At 36.4% G+C, this 27,533-nt stretch overlaps 1 protein-coding gene across 3 annotated transcripts in view; it reads left to right on the top strand.

Annotated features, from left to right (window-relative positions):
* LOC121421092 (histone-lysine N-methyltransferase eggless-like) overlaps positions 1–27,533 on the top strand; it is a 76,220-nt gene that overhangs the window by 40,038 nt on the left and 8,649 nt on the right. For 2 of the 3 annotated variants that reach the window (XM_041615707.1, XM_041615706.1), the window contains exons 7-24: positions 2,340–2,454; positions 3,026–3,113; positions 3,400–3,473; positions 4,154–4,286; positions 5,627–5,756; positions 6,562–6,670; positions 8,584–8,835; positions 9,426–9,503; positions 10,135–10,307; positions 11,036–11,063; positions 11,790–11,947; positions 12,623–12,757; positions 13,480–13,601; positions 14,731–14,835; positions 18,474–18,616; positions 19,077–19,173; positions 19,999–20,118; positions 24,592–24,657. In XM_041615707.1, the coding sequence (XP_041471641.1) occupies positions 2,340–2,454; positions 3,026–3,113; positions 3,400–3,473; positions 4,154–4,286; positions 5,627–5,756; positions 6,562–6,670; positions 8,584–8,835; positions 9,426–9,503; positions 10,135–10,307; positions 11,036–11,063; positions 11,790–11,947; positions 12,623–12,757; positions 13,480–13,601; positions 14,731–14,835; positions 18,474–18,616; positions 19,077–19,173; positions 19,999–20,118; positions 24,592–24,657 (2,126 nt within the window). The remainder of the gene's footprint in view (positions 1–2,339; positions 2,455–3,025; positions 3,114–3,399; positions 3,474–4,153; positions 4,287–5,626; positions 5,757–6,561; positions 6,671–8,583; positions 8,836–9,425; positions 9,504–10,134; positions 10,308–11,035; positions 11,064–11,789; positions 11,948–12,622; positions 12,758–13,479; positions 13,602–14,730; positions 14,836–18,473; positions 18,617–19,076; positions 19,174–19,998; positions 20,119–24,591; positions 24,658–27,533) is intronic. The other variant, XM_041615708.1, reaches the window with a different exon arrangement.

The following is a 27,533-nucleotide window of genomic DNA, read 5'->3' as shown; positions in this document are numbered from 1 at the left end:
TCTGAATCATCACTTACACAGGTTTCATTTTATAGCAAGTGACAAATGTTCTTTCTGTAGCAAATACGAAGAAACATATAAGCATTTATTTTTTTAATGTGAAAAAGTAGGGGGTTTGTGGGAACGGAGTAGTAAGTTGTTTAGCCTTCCAATTCTCAAAAAACTAAGCTGGATGGAAATCCATATTGGTCTCGAGGAAACAACCGAAAACATACAATTACTTAATCATATCATTTTGCTAATCAAATACTTAATATATCAAGGGAGAGGGAAGGGTAAACCACCAACTCCTGAAGAGATAAAGGAAAAGTTACTTATTAGCAAAGAAGAAGAAAAGAAGATTGCACTAGAGCGTAATACGTTAACGCGACACTATAAAAAATGGGAATATTTGAAGGTTTTAAACATTAACCAAAATAAAAAGGATGGGGAAGGGAGGGGTGCCCCTCGTCTGCCCGTGCATGGAATCGATCGATCACTGTCACTGTAAACTGACCTCTGTCTTGTCTGTTATTGGTTCGTCTTTTTTTTCCTAACTGTTCCTGTCTTATGCTTGTTTGTTTGTTTTTTTTCCTTTTGTTAATGGTTCCTTTTTTTTCTCTTTTTTTTTCCTTATTTCTAATTCCTGTCTACTAGTTTGTTGTTGGTGTGTTCAGCATGGGGTCTAAGGGGGGGGGGGGGGGCTCATGGGATGGGAGAAACTCATATATATATATATATTCATTCTTTTAATTCGCGTAGTTTCGTCTTTGCTTTATCACTTGCTTTAGCTGCATACATAACTTGTTAAAATGTTATATTTTATATGAGTTAGGATTATGTCTCTGTTCTGAAACAATTTGCCTGTTATGTTTATTACACTGTTATTTAATTTGTGTATTGCACTGCTGCAATTATTATCTTGTTCTATATTTTCTTGATTATGTATGTACGAAATTTATTTTTGAATGAATAATAAAGATCACTACAAAACAAAAAAATTATTGACCCTTTACCAAAGCTATACACAGGCTTTAATCAAAGGGTAGTAGCAACTTCCATCTTTAAAGAGAAATTCCAGTATTTGCAGTAAACACTGATTTCATGAGAAAGTCTGTAAAACCAGGCTTAATTGTCATATCATCGAGGATCTAGATCTGGCACAGTTACATTAACTGAACTTTTTTGAAATCTTGAAATCTACGCTGAAAAATGTTCACACCGAAGATCCCCAACACAGATAAGCGCATGTGGGACAATGTATAATTATTGCTTAGAGTGTTGGGCCCGACGCTCTACCCGAATCCTGTGCTTATTTGCTGATTTCTCAGCAATTACACAAATCCTTTGGCACATGAGTTTTATTTATACAAACAGACACTTTGGTGGTCATTTCATTGTATTCTGTTAGAACTCATTTTGATATCGTTACCAAAACTAGCATTTACCTTTAACCCTAAAAAGACTGGGGGGGGGGCTGATTCAGCCCCCCCTCGACATTTTTTGCGATAAATCCGCCGCGCGAAATTTTTTGACCGCGTCGCTCGCTGACTTTTTACTTTCAAGTCTCGCGCAACTTTTGAGACCAAAATTGTGACCCCCGGGTACGCGGTTCCAAAATTACGCAACATTTCGTAAGTGCATGCAGACCCAACATTACTCAAAAACGTGAATTTGTGTACAAATCCAATGCAAATAGTGTTCTTAGCCAATATTCACAAATGCATCATTATTTTTCCTTTTACTGCTTAAAATCAATTAATTTTATCTTTTTTGTGGTCTAAATAAAGTCCCCGACAATTTCCATTGAAAAAACAATAAAAAACAAAAAGTCGAAAAACAAAGAAATACATAAGAAATTTAGAAAACAATAGAATACATAAGAAATAAATGTGATTTTGAAATATTTTAAAAATCAATTTGATCAGATGCCTATCTAGAGTATGTGAAACAAAAATTAGCATTTCAGGGGCATTATTTTATTAATTAGAGCAAACTTATGATTTTACGCATAAATTAGCATAATTAATGAGACATGAGATTTTTTGCAGAATTTGATGTTATAGTTTTGTAGATAATGCCATGGGTAACGCGTGTGCCAATTTTCGTCACGATCGCGCGATCGACGGCCGAGATCATAGGGGGGGGCTGAATCAGCCCCCCCCCAGTCTTCTTAGGCATCGAAATAGCCCAGTCTATTTAGGGTTAAGTGGCCGGGGCTTGAAGTGAGACAGACATTCTACCAACTGAGCCAATACACCGGAATGCTGGAAAAAAAAAAGTTATATGATTTAAGCTACTGTTATTATTATTATTCTTATTGATATTTGTGATATTCTTTTTTCATTTGATGTCCTCAGAAAAAGTATAAAGTGAAATTTGAGCATGGACGCAAACGGCTGTTATCCAGCAAGTTTTTGGCTGTCATCACATCTTCCAAACCAGCAGACCTTGCCGTGGGTATAAGGGTAGTTGGTAAGTATTTATCTCTTGAGAAAGAGAGTTTCTCTCTCTGAGGTTGTGGGCTTGTTGTGGGTTAGTGGTTCTGACTCTCGCCTTTCAAGCAGAGGGTTGTTGGCTTGAATCCTAGCCATGGCATGTTTTCCTTCAGCAACAAATTTATCCGCACTGTGCTTCACTCAACCCAGGTGAGGTGAATGGTATCGTGGGAGGATTAATTCCTTGAATGAATTGAGCGTCGTTGGGAAAATGTTAGCTTGAGCTAAACCGCGGTAATAATAATAGCAGTGTTTTTTATCCTCAGGCAAAATAGTGCTATATAAGTCCAGCTATTATTATTTTGTGTCAGTTATTTTGATTTATGCAGATATTACAATATGGAGAAACTTAATGAAAAAAAAATTACAATGACAATAGAGTACTGAAGCGATGACATCAAACAACACCATTTATGGTGTTGTTTGAATAGTAGTTTGAATAGTAGTTTGAATAGTAGTTCATATTGGTTGTTTTCAAAGTCAGCACTGCTGCTATATTGAATTGTGTAATGTAGGCGATACTAACAAAGAATTTCCACTTGTTTCAGCTTCTTACCTGGTGGAGGAGGGAGCCAAGACAAAAGGAATGTATGCTGGAATTATAGCAGAGGTCCCGATGAAGACAAATAGAGGAAGGTTTGTTTGTTTTAATCTATATGTAGATTTGGAAATTTTGATTATTAATGGTCTAGATTAATCAGTTTTACTCCTCAAATTAGTAGCAAGGAATGTTTTTGTTATCGTAACATACTGAGGTTCTACTGTTGACAAATTGAGGATAATAATTGATTATTTTTCAATCCATATTGTAGAAATTTACTCTACTAGATATTAATATTTTTCAGCCCAAATAGACCTGGGTTTAGAAACTGCAGTTTGTAAAGCATGTTAGAATTTTGATTTCTACCCTTTTTTGTTTCAGATATTTGGTGTTTTTTGATGACGGGTATGCTCAGTATCTTTCATGTGATAAGATCCATATTGTCTACCATTCAAGTAAGTAAACTGGATTTGATTAGTTATCTATATATGCCAGTATCGGACGCATTTATACGTATACGATGGCGCACAATAGAAGGAGTGCATTTAGTGGTCATAGAAAAAAAGGAAAGGAGAAATTCAATAAAATCCCGATCACGAACAATACAATGGTCAGGTTTATTGTTAGAAATTGTGACTTGATGCACCGATATGACAGAGTTGCTTTTTTATGGGAGATACTTTGACCAAGTAAGTGGTTAGTTTTTTTCTTTATCACCATAGTATGGTCAAGTTCTGTCAGATTATCATGAGTTTGGTATGAATACAAAAAAAAAGATCATGCCATTTATGCAATAACCAGAATAAAAAGGGCTAAAGTTTTGTCTAACATGTAAGTATAAACAGTAATAGACCAAATAATGCTTCATTTCATCATTACATCAGTAATCCAATACATTTATACTGCCAAGAGAGCCCAAATACTCTGCAATTTCGCGATACAACGTCTCCTTAAAAAGTTTTCAGATAAAAGTTATAGCCTTCTAAATAATAGAAAGTATTGTACCATGTAGAAGGGTTCACTGCAAAGATAATGCCACAAACATGGGATTTACTGGTCAACGCTTGAAGAGTTATAGACAGGTATTAATGTACTATGTAATTTACATGTACTTGCTTTCATAATTGTCTTTTAGGTGCGTGTGTTTGGGCGGATGTAGATATTTTCTCACGGAATTTCATCCGCGAGTACCTCGATAAATACCCTGACCGGGCCATGGTCAATCTAAAGAAGGATCAGTTAGTCATGACAGAGTGGAATGGCAAATGGTAAGTCGATTATTGTCATATAATATGATTGGCTTTGAGGGAGATACTATGTATTTCCCGAGGTACATGTACTCTCATATTGCCCGAGCGTTGAATGGGTCTTCTGAGGGAAATTTAATGTATTATCTCCCGAAAATTAATGGCAGACGGTATTATTCTTATTACTACCTAGAGGCTCACAGATGTTTGGTATGTAATGCTATACAATTAATGCACATTTATGAGTGTGTTATGACGATGCAGCTTACTCGAGGGTATTTACAATTATGCGAAAGCAAGAGGCGCTTGCGCCGAGTGCTTTTGCATAATATTGTGAATGCCCGAGAGTTGCTCGCATCGTCACTAACATCATGAATCTTAAAATGTGCATTAATTGTTTTATAAAATGGGTCAGCAAAATGAATTTTTTATGGAAATCTTGTTCAAATCCCTCCAACTTGTGTACGATCGCACAGACAAAGACATCACAAGACTGTCAATTATGACATCACATGCGTATCTACTATGCGCGCCTAAGTAAGCGCATCAAAATCCTAGCCAGCCTCTTTTACTGAACGCGTATCAGTTTTTACGTGCTATTGGAACTAATGCTGCACAAAAATTGCACAGTGCTGCACAAAAAATGCACAGTGCTGCACGAAAAATGCACGACTGGAAGGTTGCGCATAATTAAAGAATGAACACGTGACTTGAATACGCACTCACCATTTGCTACATCCTTGAACCCATTTTATAAAAGGTATTATTTGTAGCAAGTTTTGTCTGTTTGCCTATTTGTACTTGAAGTCAGGTCATTTGTGAACTTGATGAATTAATCATTTCTCTTTATATAGTGATGTAAAGTGTATACAGTGCAGTTCCGTGTCATGCATGGCTTAGGAATATGCTTAAACACGTAAAAAAGACTCCCATTATTTTGATGAAATGGGAATATGGATATTATGGACCGATAATATGTTATATAGGCATAATAGGAAGATTTCATTATCTCCTCCTGGCCTTGATAAATATGGTGTAAATTATCCCATGGCATGTTATGTGTAGAAGGAGACAAGATGCAATTTCAAAGATGATGGGGAAAATCTGAAAATTTGTGTACAAAACAAATGGAGAGTTATCCACAAAATTAGCCATTTTGAAGCACGTTTGCCAATTTGAGGATCCCTATAGAAAGTACAACAAGATTTTTCAAACTTCCATAACTCGCTTATTAGATAACCGATTGTGATGAAACAAGTTTTGGATTGTTCCTCTTATTTTACTCTTTCAGGTAAGATTACTTCTCTTCTTGGGTTTTGGTTTCTTTTAATCTTTTTTCCCTGTTTGGGTTTCTTTATCAGGTGGAATGCTCGAGTACTGGAGGTTCAAGGAAGTCTTGCTAACATGCTGTTTGCAGCCACCCCATCACGGAGAGCAGAGACCGAATGGATTTACAGAGGATCCACTCGGCTTAAACCCCTTCTTGACTTGGTATGCATTTTAAAGGGGGCGTTTCTGTTGAGGTAACTCTGGTAAGAACTTGCCAAAGTAGCTTCTGCAGCATCAATGCCAAGCTAGTATATAACCAATTATATTAGAAAGATTTTGGCCGAAATTCACAAGGGTGGTTTTTAAAAGGATCGGTTGAACCCATAGTTTATGCAGATATCTTGAATAAATTACGCTTATTTTCCACTTATATTGAAAATGTCCGATGCTTATGCACAGTAGCGGACCGTGACCCGGACGAGACAAAGCATGGGGGGGCACTGCATTGTCTGTGAACAATGCTGTGCCCCCCAATGCTTTGTCTCCTCCGGGTCACGGTCCGCTGCTCCTTATGCATGCTTTTGTTGCAGTGCGCTAAATTGACGCCTATTGCCGTGGTTATCCACACTATTGTATTCATAAGTCCAATGTTTTGAATTAATGAGTCCACTCTTCAAACAGTGGACTCATGAATGAAATAGCATATCAAACCATGGTAACAGGCGTCAATTTGGCGATTTTGTAACAAAAGCGTGCATCAACATTGGACATTTTTTTATTCGCGCACCCGATATGAGCTAAATTAAGCGTAATTCAAACAGGAAATCTGCATAAACCATGGGTTCAACCGATTGTTTTAAAAAAACCCTTTGTGAGTTTGGGCCACTACGTCCAAGTGAATTAGTCATAGTCGCTGACCATTATAGAAGAATGTTATATCGTAATCACATTTGCTGTACAACAACTGTATATTATTATGATATTCCTATTTTTTTTCTTCATTTTGTCTTTGATATCCTTGACACAGGGTGACAAGAAGAATGCTGGGATCAACACCGTTCCTACCCCTGAACAACTGAAACACAATCTTCCATACGTAGAGATGACGAAGGTTCATTCAGACCACATCTTGCCAGGTATGGAAAAGAGAATACACAGTGTAGAGAAATTAAATTGTGTAAATGCTCCATATCATACTCTTGTGAAATGTCAAATTTGTATATTGCATTTTTGATTCATTTCCAATCCAATCCAAAAGTCATTTGATATAGCGCCTTTTCCTTTCGGTTACAAAGCGCTGCACACACACTACTCCATATTTGTTTTGGCCACTAAAATAACTGTTCTACACCTCGGAATGATCAGTCTAGTCCTTGCAATTAATTGTCCACTTAGCAGAATAGATGGGATTTAATGGCCTTCTTGAATTGGTCAACAGAGGAGGCCATCTTCACTGCAGCTGGTAGATGATTCCATAGTTTTGCAGCAATCACAGGAAAGGACGTTTCACCCGCACGTCTCTTGGAAAGGCGTTGAGTGAGCCAGATTGACGAAGATGAACGAGTAGTACGGACTTGAGAACGACGAATGAGAATGTTATCGATGTACTCCGGGCTTCTGTGGTTGAGCGACTTGAAGACTAGCAGCAAAATTTTGAAGGCTATCCTCTGTCTCACAGGCAACCAATGGAGTTCCAGTCGGAGAGGTTCTGTGCGAGTCCGAAGGGGAGCAGAGAAGACAAGCCTAGCGGCAGAGTTCTGTAGTCTCTGAAGTCGGTCTAAGTCCTTCTTGCTAAGAACGCTGAAGAGACTATTGCAGTAGTCCAGTCTGGAAAGAACAAGAGCCCTGACAGCAGCATGACATGTTTGCTTGTCAATAAAACGTCTCACTCTCCAGAGGTTACGAAGATGAAACTTGACGTTTCTGCAGACCAAGGTGACGTGATGGCTGAGATTTGCAGAAGGCTCAAATGTTATACCAAGATTGTGAACAGACTTACAAGGCTGGAAAGATTTCTCGTTAATTGTCAGTCTGACATCCTTCATGAGATCAGATGATAAATGATGTGGTGAAGCAGAGACAAAGAATTCAGTCTTTGCATCATTGAGTTTGAGCTTGTTTGCCTTCATCCAGTCATGGATTTCAGTGATACAGCAGCTAAGTTTGTGAATAGCAGTATCATTTGATGCAGAGATGCCAAGTTCAAAGACCAGCTATGCGTGAGATTTTCTGTGAATCTGAGTGAGATCACAGACATTGTGTACAATGTATATGGGATAGGCAGTGATAGTTGCGTGAGACAGAGATTTGAGGGGATGAACAAGAGCCAAAAAAAAGGCAAAATGCTTGAGTCTCACGCATAATGCGTGAGACTTGGTAGCTCTGTTGATGTAAACATTTTCGTAATTATATTAATGGGCAAGGAATTCATTTCATTCATATAAACCTATGAGATGAGAAAAATATATAATAATGATTGAATAACAATAGTTATTTGCCATGCCAGACTTTGTCCTGTTATTGGCGTGAAGGCATAGGTTAATGTTGATTTGGCTTGAAGAATATGAGCTGCAAAGTCCCAATGGTTACATGTGTTTGTGAGATGTTAAAAAGTAAATCACTGGTCAAAATCACACCTGAAAATTATTATTTGATATTAATACACCGTCCCACATATGCTTTTCTGTGTTGGTGATCATCAGCATTGTCGGATTTAAGCTAAGATTTCATGATTTCACAAAAATAAGATTACAATAACGTACCAGGGTCTCATAACACAAAGGTTAGCGATTGATCTTACACTTGGATTTCATGATTGATTGTACATTGTAGTCAATGGAATCAATCGTAGAAAAATGTTCTACGAGTACGATCATTACTAAGCTTTGTGTTATGGGCCCCAGATCTACATGTAGATATATAATAATATGGTTACAATTAACCTTGATTTAAAAGACTTTCTCATGAAATAATTGTTTGCTCCAACTACTTTCTTTTACCTTTAAACTTTGTTTTTAAATTATGTTTTTTCACATTTTTTTAAAAACAGAACGACAGATACCTCAACCCAAGCCTGCAATGTTGGGAAGTCTTAATAATCAACAATCACCTTCGATGACATCATCATCGTATCACTTCTCACAGCTACTACAGCAGTGTGCACAGCAGACTGCAAATGCTCCCTCGTTTGCCAAAAAATCTTCTTCGTCCGCCAGCTCTGTTAGCACTTCATACGAGAGCAGCAGGAATGAACATAAAAAGAAGAAAAAGAAGAAGAACAAGCATAGGGAAAGAAGGAAAGGTATGGGCCAGTATTCAATCTAGAGAAATGATTGATTAAATAAATTAGTTAGCAATTTACTCGGCTAATTGAAGTACTTGTATTCGGAATCAGATCACTTCTAGAAATTTTACTTTATCAAGAAATCCCTATTGTTGGTCAGCTCTGTAAGCACTTCATACGAGAGCAGCAGGAGTGAGTATAAGAAGAAGTAAAAGAAGAAAAACAGACATAAGGAACAGAGGAAAGATATGGAGACCAAGTGAAATAGATTTCACCCCCATCTTTTTTACCAGGAATGCTACTTTCCAGACTTTGAATTTAGATTTTTCAACATATTTTTGGCAATAAAAATGCCTTTTTCGTTCAGGAAAAGGGTCATTCTAGATTATTTTCAGAGTTTTTATTATCAAGCCTTAGTTGCATTCTTGCTGCATTGAAAAGAGTAAAAAGTAATTAAGGGGATGTTTCTAAAAGATATAAAGATAAATGCCATTGGTAGTAACAAGTTCAAAATGCTTTTGTTCAGAATGTGGTTAGTTCTCTCTACTTTTGATCCCGGAATTCAAATATATTTTCATTGGAATGAATTTTGTTGTTTTGTTATACAGATCGGTATGAAGAGGATAAACTGTTTGAACCAGAGACTCGAGTAGATCGTTTCGTGAGGAAGGAGCGACTTAGATATGGTTAGTATACCTGTATGATATGAGAATACATCAAATATGAATTATTTTGTCCCAAGCTTTCAGGCAAAGGCAGTATGGTTGATGTTCCATGGTTTTGTCTCTGTGCATCTGTTGGTGCTTTTGATTAATATAATTATTATCCTGATTTGCATCTGTACAAGGCAGGACCATGTGCTGAACTAAATGTGCATAATGAAGGAACATTTACAAAACCATAATTCTTATCATTTTTCAGATTTTCCTCATCTTTCAAATTGCATCTTGCCTCCTGAGCACAACTTATGTCACGGGAGAATATAATTCACATCACTTATGTCAAGGTCAGGTGGAGATGATATGAAATATGTAAAATAAAGGGGAAAATCTGAAAAATTGTGTAAAAAAACAAATGTAGAGCCATTTTGGAGCACCTTTGCCAATTTGAGGATCCTCATAGAAAGTACAACAAGACTTTTTAAATGTCCATAACTTGCTTATTTCATAACTGCTTTTGATGAAACCTCTTTTTAAATTGTTCCTCACATTTTACTCTTTCCAAAAAGATTGCTTCTCATCTCGGGGTTCGGTTTCCTTTAATTAATTGATACCATCGTAAGTGAACTAAATTTTCTTTGATATTCCTGTTTCTCAGTCCCCCATGTTTGTAGTCCCCTCTGCCTTGGATCAACGCCTCAAGTGGTTGATCGTACTCGGAATCCACTCCTGGTACCCCTGGATCTGGGCTGGGTGAGAGAGCTATGTAAGCAGGGCGGGAGCAGCTACAAGAGACACGTCGTCTACAGGGCGCCTTGCGGGAAGAGTCTGGTGAGTGGGCGAGAATAATTGGGGAAGTTCAACTTCATAATAAGTTGGTTTTAATGAAAGTTGAAAAATTGAGGAAAATATTGGTTAAAATAAATCAAGGAATAAGAAAGGAATTTAACTAAAACATAATTGAAGACACATTTGTGTAGGGAAGAAGATGTTCATTTATTAGCAATAGGAGTAACCGAAGCACAGTAGAGTATATATCTATCATACATGTATTACTATTTTCAAAGCTTTTAATTTGGGATGTCATATGCAAGCAACTCCCCTATATGCATATATACATGTAATATAGATTCCTTTTTTTAACTGAACATAATGAATAATTATTTGCTTATAGAAGTGGGTATGGAATGATGTATTGACTGCACAAATAAAATCACTCTCACTTTATTTTCATGTTGCGAATTTGGTTTCAAACGATTCATGAGTGGTGAAAGAAAAATAAATTCATGAATTAATGCTGTGGCCCCCTTGTGTGAATAGTCGAGGGGATGATATCCTCCCCCCAATTTAATAGGGTTACTTGTAAACATTGGTGGCGGAGCAGAGGATTTTCTTTTGTGTTTGGGGGGCGCAACAATAGATATCTATGGTTGCGTCCCCCCAAACACAAAAGATAATCCTCTGGTCTGTCGCCAATGCTTGCAAATGTAAAATGTAATAAGAGTTGTGAATTGAAAATAAAACTACCCCATTATTTTTCTCTCCTTTTCCTTTGGCAGTGTTCCTTTGATGATGTTTCCAGATATCGTAAGTATTCATGTTACATTATACTTGAGAACTGCTTCCTTTGAATTGAAACTAATGCTCTTACTTTGCCCATCCGTCCTAAGATATGCATTTACCTGTATCTGTATAAGACTATGAGGCTGTTTAAGGATCTTATTGCAATCAATGACAAGTTAATATGTACACCTGCTGGGTGTTTCATATAGCTCTTCATAGGTAACAAGTGACTTAAGAACAACTGGCGCCCGTTGCAGAAAGAGTTGCGTTTATACGCAAGTCAAATAATAAATTGCAAGTCCCAAATGTGTGCTGTTTATTGGTTGAAGATCAAGTTACGCCTGATTATTAGAGTTGCATTTGATTGCAACTCTTTCTGCGCCGGACCCCAGGTGATCCTTTCTTGTAGAAATTTGCACACCAAGTATTTATTAGTGTTGATTTAGCTCCTAAGATACGATCACCATAAAATTGCTTACGAACAGCTACCAGGGCCCTGTGACACAAAAGAGTAGAGATTAATCGTACGCTTGAATTTCACGATTGATTGTACATTGTGGCCAATGTAATCAATCTTAAGAAAATGTTCTACTATGATTGCTAAACTTGTGTTACGGGCCCACTGGTGTTGAGGTTTATACAAAAACTAGTGTGCTGACTTATATAAATTGCTTAACAAATGACATGTATTGTAATTAACTATGCATTGACAGTGTGCTACTTGCTCTGTTTTCCTTATTATTACCACAGTAAGAGAAACCAAATCGGAAGTGTTATCTATAGATCGATTCACCTTTGCGTCACATGTCCACATCAGTTTCAAACAGCGGAATACCAGACAGAATAGTCGTTTCTATTACATGGAGCTTCCTGACCTGTCGAATGGTGTCGAGAAAGTTCCTGTGTCTGTGAGTACTCCACCTTGCCTAACAGTTTGCTTATTTTATAATCCTTGCCCACGCGAAAATCTAAGGAATGGAATCTTAAATGTACAGTATGTATTGTCATGATTTATTATTGCACATTTGCCCCCTCATCTTACTCTTTATATTACATTGTACTTTGTATGATTTATTTATAATGGTGCGTAGAACCCAGATTTTGAAAGGTCAGTGACCTCTACTGCCCCCCCCCATATTCTTTGTATTTATGTTCATATTTTTCTTTTATGTACACGTATACCATTGAATGTATTTGCTTTGAGATCAAATGAAATGAATGAAACAGGAAGCCATTGCAATTATTCTCCTGTATGTTGATATTCCTGTTAATTCAATGCCACTTAATACTTACAAGCCTTCAATGTTGGTTAAAAAAAGAAAAATATGTGTTTATCCATGACAAAGCGATAATACATGTACTCCGTTATAATAATATTCTAAACATGTTGGTACATCGGATTAATTGTTAACTGTGGACCCAGTAACATAAAGAGCAGTGATTGATGGTAAAGCTGATTTTTTTATGATTGATCATACATAATAATCAATGCAATCGATTTTAGAAAACAACCTCTCGATCATACGCAAAGCTTAATGTTATGGGGCCATTAATGTGATTTTTTTTTTAATCTTACAATGTAGTGTGTGAATGAGTACGATACCGATGAGCCACCTCCCCTGAAATACATGACGGAGCGTCAGGCGGTCTTGAGGGGGTCAAAGGTCAACACAGATCCAAACTTCCTCGTATGCTGTGAATGTACCGATGATTGTTCAGTAAGTGCAATGACCTTTATAGCTTTATAGGGGTCGGATCAAATGTCAACACAGTGAATGTACCAGTGATTGTTCTGTTAAGTACAATTACATTCACGACTTTATAGGGGTCAAAGGTCAACAGAGATCCAAACTTTCTAGAATGTTGTGATTGTACCGATGATTGTTCAGTAAGTGCAGTGACATTCATACCTTCGTAGGGGTCATAGGTCAACAGAGATCCATTCTTCTTGAATATGATGTGATTGTACTGATGATCGCACAGTGAGATCAGTGAGCTTTTAAACTTTTCAAGTTCAAAGGTCAACATTTGGACTAAAACCTGTCAACTTTGCAGAAAATTTCATATTTATTTTTCTCTATTTTCCAGTCATCTATGAGTAGATGAGAAACTGAATGGATTTGTGATTGGCGTGAATCAAATGGATACACCACTAATTATTTCAGCTGAATTCCTTTTGCTTTCCACATGGTCATTTAAACCATAGGCCTACACATAAATTGTACATTGTACATTGACCATGTTATTGTTGATTAATTTTGACAAGCTATCCAAGTATATATGGAGTAATTTCTTTCGTATGTAATTGTGTGTAATGGTTTTTAATGTGAAATAAATTAAATTAAATAAATTAAATAAAAAAATGAATTGTGCATATCATTTCAATCATATTGTTGGTTTTGGGATGGCTATTGTAATTGTATTTTTTGTTTGTTTGTAGGATGCTAGTAAGTGCGCCTGTAGGCAGTTGACAATTTCATCATCAGCGTGGACACGGGATGGCAAGCCTAAGCCGGATGTTGGATACAAGAACAGACTACTCAAAGATCAAGTCCAAACAGGGTAAGTCAATCTGCCACTAAGTCAAGTACTTATGTACCAATCAGTTAAGTAATTAATTTATGTACATGTGAGACTACATGTAAATAAGGTACTTATATAGGACTGAGTGAAGTACTTATCTACCACTCAGTCAAGTACTTATATACATGTATGTAACACTAAATAAGGTACTTATATAGGACTGAGTGAAGTACTTATCTACCACTTTAGTAAAGTACTTATACACATGTATGTAACACTAAATAAGGTACTTATATAGGACTGAGTGAAGTACTTATCTACCACTCAGTCAAGTACTTATATACATGTATGTAACACTAAATAAGTTACTTAAATAGGACTGAGTGAAGCACTTATCTACCACTTAGTAAAGTACTCTACCATGCAACCAAGAACATATCTACATGTACATCTCAGTCAAGTACTTATATAACACCAAATAAGGTACTTATATACCCCTGAGTGAAGCACTTACCTACCACTTAGTAAAGTACTCTACCATGCAACCAAGAACGTATCTACATGTACATCTCAGTCAAGTACTTATATAACAAAAAATAAGGTACTTATATACCCCTGAGTGAAGCACTTATCTACCACTTAGTAAAGAACTCTACCATGCAATCAAGAGCGTATCTACATCTCAGTCAAGTACTTCTCTACCACTCAGGCAAGTACTTACAAACATGTATCACTCACGCAGTACAACTCGGTCAACTAATTTTCTACCACTCATTCGAGTACTATCTACCACTGAGTAAATTACTTATCTAAAACTCAATAGAGTGTGTATTTTCCACTCAGGCAATTTCATTCTACTCAATAAGGTATTTATCTGCTACTTATTCAAGTACATTTGTTCAACTCAATCAAATACTTATCTACTACTCAATCACATACTTATCATCCACTCAGTCGAGTTCATATCTACCACTCATTCAAGTATGTAACTACCGCTCAGTCAAGTCCTTATCTACCACTCAGTCAAGTACTTATCTACCACTTAGTCAAGTACATGTACATACCTGTATCTATCACTTATCTACCACTCAAGCAAGTACTTATGTTTCACTCAGTGAAGAACTTAATACATGCACTGTTTATCTTATCTCTTTTTTCATTACTGAAGGATATTCGAATGCAATGATAATTGCAAATGTTCAAATCGCTGTGAGAATAAGGTTGTACAGAACGGGCTTTCACTGAGATTACAAGTCTTTAAGACCTATGACAGGTAAGGATGATCTCTTACACATTTAGGTGAGGGGGGGGGGGTTGTTAAGGCTTAATATAGGCTTTGAAGATTAAAAATAAAAATAATGAGATTTCAAAGGCCCTTATTCTGAAGTCAGGTTTAACTTTAACTCAGGTTTCACTGAGATTACAAGTCTTTAAGACCTATGACAGGTAAGGATGATCTCTTACACATTTAGGTGGGGGGTTGTTAAGGCTTAATATAGGCTTTGAAGATTAAAAATAAAAATTACGAGATTTCAAAGGCCCTTATTCGGAAGTCAGGTTTAACTTTAACTCAGGTTTAAAGTTGTAGTATGGGAAGCCAAAAGTACCAAAATTTATAATAAGTTGTATGTTTCTTGTGTTTACTGTGCTCTTTCCTGATTCATTGATGGTGAAGACAATCATCTATCTATACTTCCTAGACAATCATGAATGATTTGAGAGCCAGGTGAGCTTAAGTATGATATCTCTACTGTTAGTGATTTATGTAACAATGACTATCCATACGATCAGATTATGGGCCAAAGTGTTTCAAAAGAAATCGTAGTCCTTTCCGGATGATGGCAAGATGAGTAATGATTATCAAGTCTTCATTATAAGTTTATGTAGTTAACTGTAATATTATGATTATTCCAATTTTTCTGCTCCAAGAACATAAGGATAAACAAAGATGAACCAATGATTTAAGAACACATGGTGGTGCCTCGTAAAAGTTGTCTAAATTGTTAGTGCCGACAATTTCAATTAAATCCTTGGTTTTGATTGGCCGAGAGGCACTGACCTCTTTCTGTTACTATGGTAACTGTCAGAGAAAGTAAACATGTCAGTGCTGATGACTTTCATAAAATGGTCCCACGTTTGAAGATCATGATTATCTGCTATTGTTAAAACAAATTGAATTTTAAAATATTTTAAAGGACATGCATGTAATTCAGTATGTTAAAACAAATTGAATTTTGAAATATTTTAAAGGACATGCATGTAATTCAGAAATATTTTAAAGGACATGCATGTAATTCAGTATGTAACTTGTAAGGTATGTTTTTTTTTTATATGCTTCTGTTGCCTCCCTTTTACCTGCTTCTCTTGCTTTTTCTTTCACCACACTTACCCCCTCTAGGGGATGGGGTATACGTTGCTTGTACCCAAAGGAATGTTATTATACAGTGCGTATCAAAAAATACGGGACAGATTTGAAGTCTATAAAATTTTTGTTTCAAATAATGATGTCTATATTTTGGTGTTAATAGATGCTCTAAGGTCTTATCTTTGAAATGCAATTTAAAAAAATAAATTTTATTCATGCTTGAGCGAACACAGGACATTTTTGTTGGGGGTTCAAAAAGAGGCTTGTGCCAGAATTGCAGAATATGTGTAATACAATGATCAGACTTCTTGCTAATCAGGAGACTTCCTCTTGACCTTTTCATTATCTGTGCCACAATTTTCGAATTATGCTCTCAAATTTCATTTACAAAGTTATTTATTTAATTGAATTATTTAGTTTTTGTCTCACCTGCGAAGCAAAGTGAGACTATAGGCGCCGCTTTTCTGACGGCGGCGGCGACGGCAGCGGCGGCGGCGGCGGCGTCAACATCAAATCTTAACCTGAGGTTAAGTTTTTGAAATGATGTCATAACTTAGAAAGTATATGGACCTAGTTAATAAAACTTGGCCATAAGGTTAATCAAGTATCACTGAACATCCTGCATGAGTTTCACGTCACATGACCAAGGTCAAAGGTCATTTAGGGTCAATGAACTTTGGCCGAATTGGGGATATATGTTGAATTCCCATCATAACTTTGAAAGTTTATGGAACTGATTCATGAAACTTGGACATAATAGTAATCAAGCATCACTGAAAATTTTGTGCAAGTTTCAGGTCTCATGATTAAGGTCAAAGGTCATTTAGGGTCAATGAACTTTGGCCGAATCGGGGGTATCTGTTGAATTACCATCATAACTTTGAAAGTTTATTGATCTAGTTCATTAAACTTGGACATTAGAGTAATCAAGTATCACTGAACATCCTGTGCGCGTTTCAGGTCACATGACCAAGGTCAAAGGTCAATGAACTTTGGCCGAATTGGGTGTATCTGTTGAATTACCATCATAACTTTGAAAGTTTATGGATCTGATTCATGAAACTTGTACATAAGAGTAATCAAGTATCACTGAACATCCTGTTCGAGTTTCAGGTCACATGATCAAGGTCAAAGGTCATGTAAGGTCAATGAACTTTGGCCGTGTTGGGTTTTTTGTTGAATAACCATCATATCTCTGTAAGTTTATTGGTCTAGTTCATAAAAAGTGGACATAAGAGTAACCATGTATCACTGAACATCTTGTGCGAGTTAGAGTAGTATTCAAAGTCAGCACTGCTGCTATATTGAACCGCGTGATGCAGGTGAGACGGCCAGAGGCATTCCACTTGTTTCATTTAATCTTCTCTTACCTTTTAATTTTCCTTCATAAGTAACTGAGAAAAGAAGATTTTTTTTGTCAACCCAAGCAAGAAGATTTGAATGATTAATTGGGAAAACTTGTGATTATTAAAATCGTTTTATTATGTGAAACAAATAATGTTATGTACCTTTAAAAGACATGAATCTATTTTTCAATGGGTCATTAATTCCTTGACCAAGTTTAATTGCTTGACAGGAAACACAGGAAGGGATTCATGTCTTTCAATGACAATGGTGTATTGAGTCAATTTTGAAGGAGCTAGATATGGCAGATCGGGTAAAATGTATTAAAAAGTTGTGAGCGAGCGAAGTGAGCACGCAAATATTCCCACTTTTTTAATTACAATATCAAATTTTGTGATAGATTTTGACATATAATATTCAGAAGATAATATCATATTTTACTTTCTATCTGTCCTTTTATTTCCTGTCCTCTTTTTTTTAGTCATGATCTTTTTAATTGGGGGGGGGGAGCAACCCGAGCGCCCACCCATCTGTGTGGCTTTGTTCAAAAGGCACCATAATCTTTGTAGCACATAATGAAAGGATTTGAATAAAAAAAATCCATGCTCTCCCATAATTCGGTTGAAAAAAAATAATTTTAGCTTGAAGAAGGAATATTCAAAGCTAACAGAGAGCATATTAAAAGAAATAACAGAATAATTCAAGCAAATAAATAGATCTGAAAATGAATTTTGACCGCATGATTTGAAAATTATGGCAAAGATAATGAAAAGGTTAAGAGGAAGTCTGCTAATAAGCAAGAAGTCCGATCATCATATTACTCATATTCTGCAATTCTGGCGCAAGCCTCTTTTTGAACCCCCAACAAAAACGTCCCGTGTTCGCTCAAGCATGAACGAAACTATTTTTTTTAATAGCATTTGAAAGACCAGACCTTAGAGCACCTATTAACACCAAAATATAGAAATAATAATTTGAATCTAAAATTTTATAGACTTTTCAAATCTGTCCCATTTTTTTTTATACGCACTGTATATTAGCTTCTTCTCTTGCTCTTACTTTTATCACACCTCCTCCCCCTCCTTTCTCTACCAATGGATGGGGAGTAAGATGCATGCATGGAGATGATATGCCTATTAAGAAATATTATTTTTGTTTTTGTTTTCTCTTGCTCTTCCTTTCACCACACCTCCCCCCTCTAGGGGATGGGGTATACGATGCTTAGACGACATACCCAAAGGCATGTTTGTTTGTACGTACGCTGGTCAGATATGGAATGAGGAAGAGGCAAATCGGAAAGGAAAAGAACACGGGGATGAGTATTTCGCCGAGTTAGACTTCATTGGTAAGTTCCTGTGAAAATTCCAGCTTTTTCTTCCTTTTGCACTTTGGAGGATTCTACAAAAATAAAAAACAGTCACTACAGATTTGTAGTATACAGATGATTCTTGGGACCACAGACATCCTGTCCAACTGAGTCAAAATTTGAGTTAAAAATTGTTATTTTGGGTATAATATTCCGGTGACACATTATTTCCTCCTGCAACAATTGCTCTGGGCTAAGATGTAGGGTTAGGTTTGGGGTTGCAATATGGTTGGTTGTATACAGCTTTTTCTTCTGCACTTTGGGACAGTTGTTTAAGAATTACAGTCATTTCAGATTTGTAGTATACAGCTAAATCTGCTTCAGTCTAATTTCTTGGGACCAGTACTAAGCTCAGAAATCGATTTGATTTGGTAACAGTCGACATAGACTGTAGAAGATTTAAACGTCACATGTGTATTCTATTCTCGTCCACTTGTAGAGAATGTAGAGGCCAAGAAGGAAGGTTATGAGAGCGACGTCGAGGATCCAATCGACAATGACCTGTCCGACAAGGATTCAGATGACTCTAATCAGAAGTGAGTAGCGCTGTTTCCCGGGCCCTGTTGTTTGAAGCTTTAGGATTGATAGTGGGGCTGATTTCTATGATTGGTTGCATTGATTATTGTGTATGATCAATCTTAAAAATCGACTGTGTGATCAATCGCTAAGCTTTATGTTACTGGGCCCTGAAATAATGTTAAATTTAAACTCTAGTCTATTAAAAGTTGTGGCTTTACGATTGAGAGCCAGATGTTTGTATTTTTTAGCATCACAGATTCAATTCATCAGCCTTTTTTATTAGCTCATGTTAAAATGTGCTTAAGAATAAGGGCATTAAGATCTAACTGCCCTGCCTCGACTGTAAAAGGACTGGACTTTGTTGGAGGTATTGAGGAATAGGGGCTGCTGTTTGCGTGTCATGAAGAGGTAAAACATGAAGGAGAAGAAGAAAGGCAAGAAGAAAGAGGAGGAAGTGAAGAAGAATAATAAGGAGAAGAGCAAGTAGAAGAGCAAGTAGAAGAAGAGGAAGAAGAAGAAGGAGAAGGAAGAAGAAGAAAAAGGAGAAGAAGAAGAAGGAGGAGGAGGGGGATGAGGAGGGGAGGAGGAGGAGGAGGAGGGAGAGGAGGAGGGAGAGGAGGAGGGGGAGGAGGGGGAGGAGGAGGGGGGGAGGAGGAGGGGAGGAGGAGGGGAGGAGGGGAGGAGGAGGGGGAGGAGGGGGGGAGGAGGAGGGGGAGGAGGAGGAGGAGGGGGAGGAGGAGGAGGAGGAGGAGGAAGAAGGAAGGAGGAGAAAGTGGAAGAGGATGAGGAAGAGGAAGCAAAAAAAAGAAAATGAAAGATGATATTTTGTTTTCTTTTCTCAGAACTCAAAGTTCTTCAGATGAAGACTTCAATACAGCTCAATCAGAACTGTCTAGTGACGATTCTGCTGACATCATCAACCCTTCATCTAAGGCTAATACCAAGGATTCAACCAATCAAAAGTAAGTATCAATGCATCAATCACTTTGTTCGTTATATTTTATTTTTACTAGTTCTTTTGAGATTCAATGGGGTTCATATGCTTGTGGTCAAGCGGAAGAGCTTGCCGAAATATTGTGACTAATATCATGTAAGTTATATTTTTGATTGCATATTTAGGAGGACAAATTAATTTCCCGAATATTTTTATTCTATAGTAATTCCATAAATTTGTATGTCTGACCAACCCCCATCCCCCTTGTAAGTAAGACCTTCCCCCAAACCAATGATAAGTTGCCCAAAATGAATTTTGAGATGTTTATTTAGCTTGAAAAAGTCACATCCTAAGCTTTAAAATGATATAGCTACGCAAGTCAAATTTGATCCACATTGACCCAAATAAGTACTTGACTGAGTGCAGAACAATATTCAATTTGAGCTTCAGAAATAAGGAGAAAATGAGGTGGGCACATTGTGCAATCTTAAAGGGGAAGTTCACCCTGACAAAAAGTTTATTGTAAAAATAGCAGAAAAATTAATGAAAAATATTGCCGAAGGTTTGGGAAAAATTCATCAAATAATTAAAAAGTTATTAGAATTTCAATTATTTGATTTGTGACGTCATATGCGAGCAGCATTCCTACATAGCGAATGGTAAAAAATCAATGAAATGTCATTTTCTCAGAAAATTGAAAATGGTTTTCACTGTAACTTTTGTATATCAATAGACAAATCGTTTCACACCCGATCATGAAAAGAAAACAAAATTAAGTCATCAGGAACCATACAAAATTTGAAATTTATGCATTTTATATTACATAACACATGGGACAGCCGCTCGTTTATGACGTCACAAATCCAAAGCTTTGAACTCTAATAACTTTCTTACTCTTTAACGGATTTTCCTCAAACCTTCACCAATATTTTTTACTATTTTTTCTGCTATTTTTACAAGAAAGTTTTCTTCAGGGTGAACTTCCCCTTTAATGAAAATTTCAAGCAGTCCACAAAAAGGATGTCAAAGAAACTCTTGTATCTTATTTTAATTCAACTTTACAACTTCAAAATTTGACAGTAGAAAGAAGAAAAATCTACTCTTTCAGATATAAGTAATTTTTTTGTAAGTGCATTTTCAAGACCAAATTACTATTTTGACTATACAGAACCCTCCCTGGAGACTTATTGTTGGTTTTCAGATGGCCAGTCATATATTAAAAGTTGATATGCCCTCAAAGGATTGGGAGTGCACGAGTCATGAATAGAGGAAATTTGGGAGTCTGAAGTGCCATGAGAAATAACACGCTTAGTGTGTGTTCAATGATGATCTTCAAGTTTAAACAGCAGCATGAATCATGATTGAAAACTCAATTACAAAACACAGAACACAAACACGATCAGCGGTGCACTGTCCAGTGTTGAAATATACAGCTGATTATTTGTCTTTCGTTAGCACTGCGTTAGTGTGCAATATGACCCATCACAAAGAATGGTCAATTCTACTGCGAGAGCAGATTTAAAGACGTTTCAAAAGTCAATTGTATTCAATGTCACATCCGTGAGTTTGCAGGTCGTACAATCCGAGCTGATCGCGTTTACAAACACATCTTTTTTGCGAAAAATTTTCCTCCGAATCATGATTTGAAAGACGTTTACTTTTACGACCAGGAATGGAGGACATTACACACACCCTCTATTTTTCATTATATCTGCGTTTTGTAATCGTTTTTTCAATCGTGATTCAAGTTGCTGTTTGAATTTTGAAACTGACATTGAACACACCCTTATTCTTATTGCTATCCATGTCAATGATGCTTATAACTTCGCACCGTCAAAATCTCTCATTTTGTTTCTAACATCTAATTCATCACCCTCATTGTTGAACTTTAAAACAAGAAAGAAGATAATTCCATTCTTAACGGCCCTGTCACATAGTTCCATGCAAACCTTGCGGTTGACTATTTTTGCTACTCACATGTCACCCGCATTGACCGCATCTGGCACGCAGTTGCCCGCAGAAGCGCACGCAAGTCTGATGTGCACGCAGAAAAGTTTTAAACATGCTTTAGTCTATGTTGCGGGTGAGTTGCGGGTAATCACCCACAACTCACCTGCAAGGCTTGCACGGTACAATGTGACAGAGCCTTGAAAGACGAAGTGGGAGGAAGTACTTGGATAATTGCCCACACCTGGGGGAGTGTTTCACAAAGATTTAAGTATGACTTAGAGTCGCACTTTAAAGGGATGGTCCGGGCTGAAAATATTTAATAATAATAATTAGACTTATATCGTGCCAAATCCACTCTGTAGAGTGCTCAAGGCGCTTTTTAGGAAATTATAAAAGAAATTAAGAAGAATTGAACAGAAATGTTTTGAGGTAATGTTTGAAAGTTTCAGAGGTCAAGCACTGTTTGATGTTTTGAGGGAGGCTATTCCATAGCTTATAGACTGTGGGATGGACAAGGAAAATGTCTCTAGTTTTTCATTTCCGTGGGGCGGCAAATACAACCACTGTTCTTGGACATGATAATATGTAAAATATTATGAGTGAATACATGCACAATGTTGCCATCGGTAAATTCTGCTCCTGACCTCAAAATTAAAATAATGATATGCAAAATCGTACCATTGACTCGACTGGAAATTCCGCCATTCACCCCGTGTGTTAAGGACTTCCGCCAACGCGCGCAAGCGTGCACAATGCATGTAACCTCGTTCGCGTTTATTTTTTTTTATTCGCTGTACATGTTATACGTTATATACAGAATATACGATGGCGGATAAGATGTCGTCGTCTTCGTCGTGTTTTGACAGCGAAAATGGTGATTTATCACTAGCAAATATATGCTACATGCACGTCTTACCCAAGGAAAGAGGGCCAGTAAATTCCTTTCAAGTAAAGAGCTAGAACAAATTTAAGCCTTTGCTGCATCGCGCGCGTTCACGGAAGTCCTTAACACACGGGGTGAATGGCGGAATTTCCAGTCGAATCAATGGTACGATTTCGCATATTATTTTAATTTTGAGGTCAGGAGCAAAATTTACCGATGGCAACATTGTGCATGTATTCACCCATAATATTTTACATATTATCATGTCCAAGAACCGTGGTTGTATTTGCTGCCCCACGGAAAGTCACAATTTTAGCGACCATCCCACAGTCTATTAGAGGATGAGTAAACAAATGATCTTTCACCCCAGGTTTTGGAAACTTTGGGGGTAACAAGAGAATACATAAAGTAGAGTTCACAGAGCAAAATGCCAAAAATTTCATCAAAATTGGATAACAAATAATTAAAGTTACTGAAGTTTAAAGTTTAGCAATATTTTGTGGGCTGATGATGTCACATCCCCACTTTCTGTTTTATGTTATTACATAAAATCATATTTTTTTTTCATTATTTCATACTTGTGTGAATAATATGTCTCCCTTATAATGAAATAAGTTGCAGCAATAAATATCTAATCCACTAAATCAGTAGTCAATCCAATTGCTCTCGCTCTTGGAGGAAAAAAATTGAATAAACCTAATTTAGTATAATAAAATACAAAAGAACAAGTGGAGATGTGACATCATCAGCCCACCTAATGAACATTCATGACGACTGTTTTCACAAAATATTGCTCAATTTTAAAATTCAATAACTTTGTTCTTTTTTATCCGATTTTGATGAAATTTTCGGCATTTGCTCAGTGAATTCTACTCTATTTATTAAGCTATAAAAAATTTCAGCCCGGACCATCCCTTTAAGATGCCTAGTTGCGTGCAGTATTAAAAGGCATGACCGTATCAAAAGCCATGACAGATCATGTCAAGAGGAAGTGCACTGCTGTGTATTGACCAATAAGATTGTGTTTTGCATATCATATACGCGTCTGCATTTAAGTGTGAGTATAACTCATACTTGTGTCTTTGTGAAATACCTCTTTTAGTATCTTTGAGCAGTCCAAACTAACTTTGCTTTGTCTGGGTCTACATGTCTACACAGTGCATTTGATTTTAACTAACTTCCTTACTGGTGTATACGACAGTGTGTATCAATAAAAAGTTTACACTTTAAATAAATTGCTAACAATACAACTTGGTGATAAATTCTTTCATGCATTGATGTACTCTATATATTTTTTGGCTTTGGTCTCAATTATCAAATGAAATTGACAGAATGTTACGCTAAAGTTAGCACTGCCAATTTTTATACAGTTCGTAGAAATCGGTTCGCACAAAAATTATGATTTTCACGATGTGTAATGTGAAAAGGCAAGAAACAAACAGACTGCCGTACATTTCTTTCTCTCTCGCTCTCTCTTCTTTTTTGGGGGGATTTTTAGTCAGTCAGAGACCTATAGATACCAATATTTGAATGAAGAAAAGCTTCCAGCTACTGCAAATATACAGTGTATCATTTTATAGTATATAAAGTGTAACCTTTTTTTATACACACTGTACTTCATATTCTTGCATGCTATTCACATTTCATTCTTGTATGGTGTTTTTAAAGGGAGTCATCCGGTGGAACTCGGCTGGTCTTACGAAGACAATCTGAGAGCACAGATCAAAGTCAATGGTTAGTGATTGAATTACTAACATCTGTGTGCCCCGCCCACCTCAGTTGTAATCATAAGCCACTTATGTAATTAGCTCAAGAGCAACTCTTTGAGAATGACCTTCCTTTTTGTCCAATTGGTTCCGTGAAAGTCCTCAATTCATTTTTTTTAAAACATCATGTTTTATAAGCTTGCTAGGGGGCTGTTTCATAAAGCTGTTCGTAAGTTAAGAGCAACTTTAAGAACGACTGGTGATATTTCTTGTGGTAAATGGTATACACAAAAACGTTCATTGGCAAGGGCTTTGCGCATAAGATCCCCAGTTGTTCTTAAAGTCGCTCTTAACTTATGAACAGCTTTATGAAACACCCGCCTGGTATTCCAATCTGCAATATTCAACTCTTCCAAAGAAACTAGTGCATGGACCGGTTCAATGACACTTGCTCCCATGTTATAAAAGGGGAAGGTTACCCTGACAAAAGGTTTATTGTAAAAATACATGTAGCAGAAAAAAAAGTAATAAATATTGGTTAAAATAATGGTTTTAGAAAAATCAATCAGTGAATGAGAAAAATATTAGGATTTTGATTATTTGATTTGTGACGTCATATGCGAGCAGCTTTCCTGCTTTTCGTATGGTAAAAATAATGAAATACAATGTATCATTTTCTCAGAAAATTGAAAATTGCTTTTACTGTACCTTCAATATATTTAATAGGCAAATCATCTTAATTTGACTAATATTTGGCCCATCGCCAAATACCAGACATGACTGAACACTTTGTTGTTATTTTTTAATACAATAAGCATTTTTAAACGTCAAGTCCACCTCAGAAAAATGTTAATTTGAATCAATAGAGACAAATCAGACGAGCGCAATGCTGAAAATTTCATCAAAATTGGATGTAAAATAAGAAAGTTATGACATTTCAAAGTTTCGCTTATTTTTAACAAAATAGTTATATGAACGAGCCAGTTACTTCCAAATGAGAGTCGATGATGTCACTCACTCACTATTTCTTTTGTTTTTTATTGTTTGTATTACACAAAATTTCAATTTTTACGAATTTGACGGTTAGGACCTCTTTGCATGAAGCACAAAATGTTAAAATAATGGAATTCCACATGTTCAGGGTGGGAGGAAACTTCATTTCACATGACAATGACGAGAAAATCAAAATATTTAATATTTTTTATAATAAAATACAAAAGAAATAGTGAGTGATTTCATCAGTTCCCTCATTTGCATACCGACCGAGATGTGCATATAACTGTTTTATGAAAGGAAGCGAAACTTTAAAATATAACTTATTTTACATCTGATTTTGATGAAATTTTCAGAGTTATGCGTGTTGAATTTTTCTGTTTTTATTCAAATCAAGTTTTTGTTGGGATGGACTTGTCCTCTAAGATAACATATCAATGATCATGCTCATCTCTGTGATTAAAAAATGCACTATTCCATTTTACGGCCAATGACTAACATCATTCAGGGCCCCGTCTTACAGCGAGTTACGATTGATCCAATTAATTGTAACTCTTTGGAAATCCATCAGTGTCATAATTTTTTCTACAGGAAATTTGCAACATGTTGTTTGTAAACCAAAGGCGAATGCACCAAACTGTCAAGAAAACAATGAATTGATGAGTATACTTCATAATCTAGAAAACATTTTTAAAAAACATGCATTTTCGATGTGGACGTTGCTGGCTTTTCATAGTTGAAGGAGAATGAAACCTTTAGAACAAGATAGCTTGTGTGAAAGCAGAAAAATCAAAGAAACAGATCAACGAAAGTTTGAGAAAAATCGGACAAATAATGAGAAGGTTATGAGCATTTGAATATTGCGATCACTAATGCTATGGAGATCCTCACATTGGCAATGCGGCAAAGATGTGTGATGTCACTGATGAACAACTCTCCCCATTACACTAGTATATATTTCACTTAAATTGCCTCTTTTATCACATCTATCAGTAGATCATGTATTCTTTCTATAGGAGAGGAATACAGATTTTTAAAGAATACATCACGGATAAAAGTTTGTATCACCATAAGAAAAAGCAAAAAGAGACATTTTGGGGGTATTTTATAGTCCATCATAGAGAAAGTTGTTCACATGTGACATCACACATCCTTGTCGCATTGCCAATTAGAGGATCTCCATAGCATTAGTGATTGCAATATTCATATGCTCATAACTTTCTCATTGTTTGTCCAATTTTTCTCAAACTTTCTTTATTGTTATTCTTTGATTTTCTGTTTCAACACAAGCCTACTCATTCCAAAGGTTTCATTCCCCTTTAAGGTTGATCAGAACAATCGCAACTCTTTGTAAGACAGGGTCCTGTTCATGCTTGACTTAAAATCACAAACTGGCTTATCATGACCCTTTACTATGAAGGCTCAAATTCTCAAATGCTGTATTGAATCTTCTGGGGCCTGTCTTACAAAGAGTTGCAATTCATCCAATCAAATAAAACTATGGAAAGCCAGCAACGTCAACATCTGAAATGCATGTTTATTCAAAATATTTTGTAGATATGATGTAAAGTCATACATTTATCGTTTTCTTGAAAATTCACGGTGCTTCTCTTTTCTTACAAGGGACATTGTGCAAATTTCCTATAGAAAATTTTTTGACATTGTTGGATTTCCATACAGTTCAGGTTGATTAGATCAGTTGTAAATCTCTGTAAGAGAGGGCCGGTGGTCTGAAGCAAAGGTTCATGCAGATTTAATGCGTTGATTGTGTTGAATAAATTGAAATAAGGTGAAGTAATCGATATATGCTTTTATTTACAGAGCGCTAAGATTGTGTTTTTTTTTACTAACGAAGGCTAAAGCAGTAATGATTATGCATCTTGCATGAATACTAACATTTCTTTTTTTTTG

This window comes from Lytechinus variegatus, chromosome 9 (genome assembly GCF_018143015.1).
Source record: "Lytechinus variegatus isolate NC3 chromosome 9, Lvar_3.0, whole genome shotgun sequence".
NCBI classification, from domain to species: domain Eukaryota; kingdom Metazoa; phylum Echinodermata; class Echinoidea; order Temnopleuroida; family Toxopneustidae; genus Lytechinus; species Lytechinus variegatus.
Note: the sequence above shows the minus strand (reverse complement) of the source record. Positions and strands in the feature narration are given on the sequence as shown.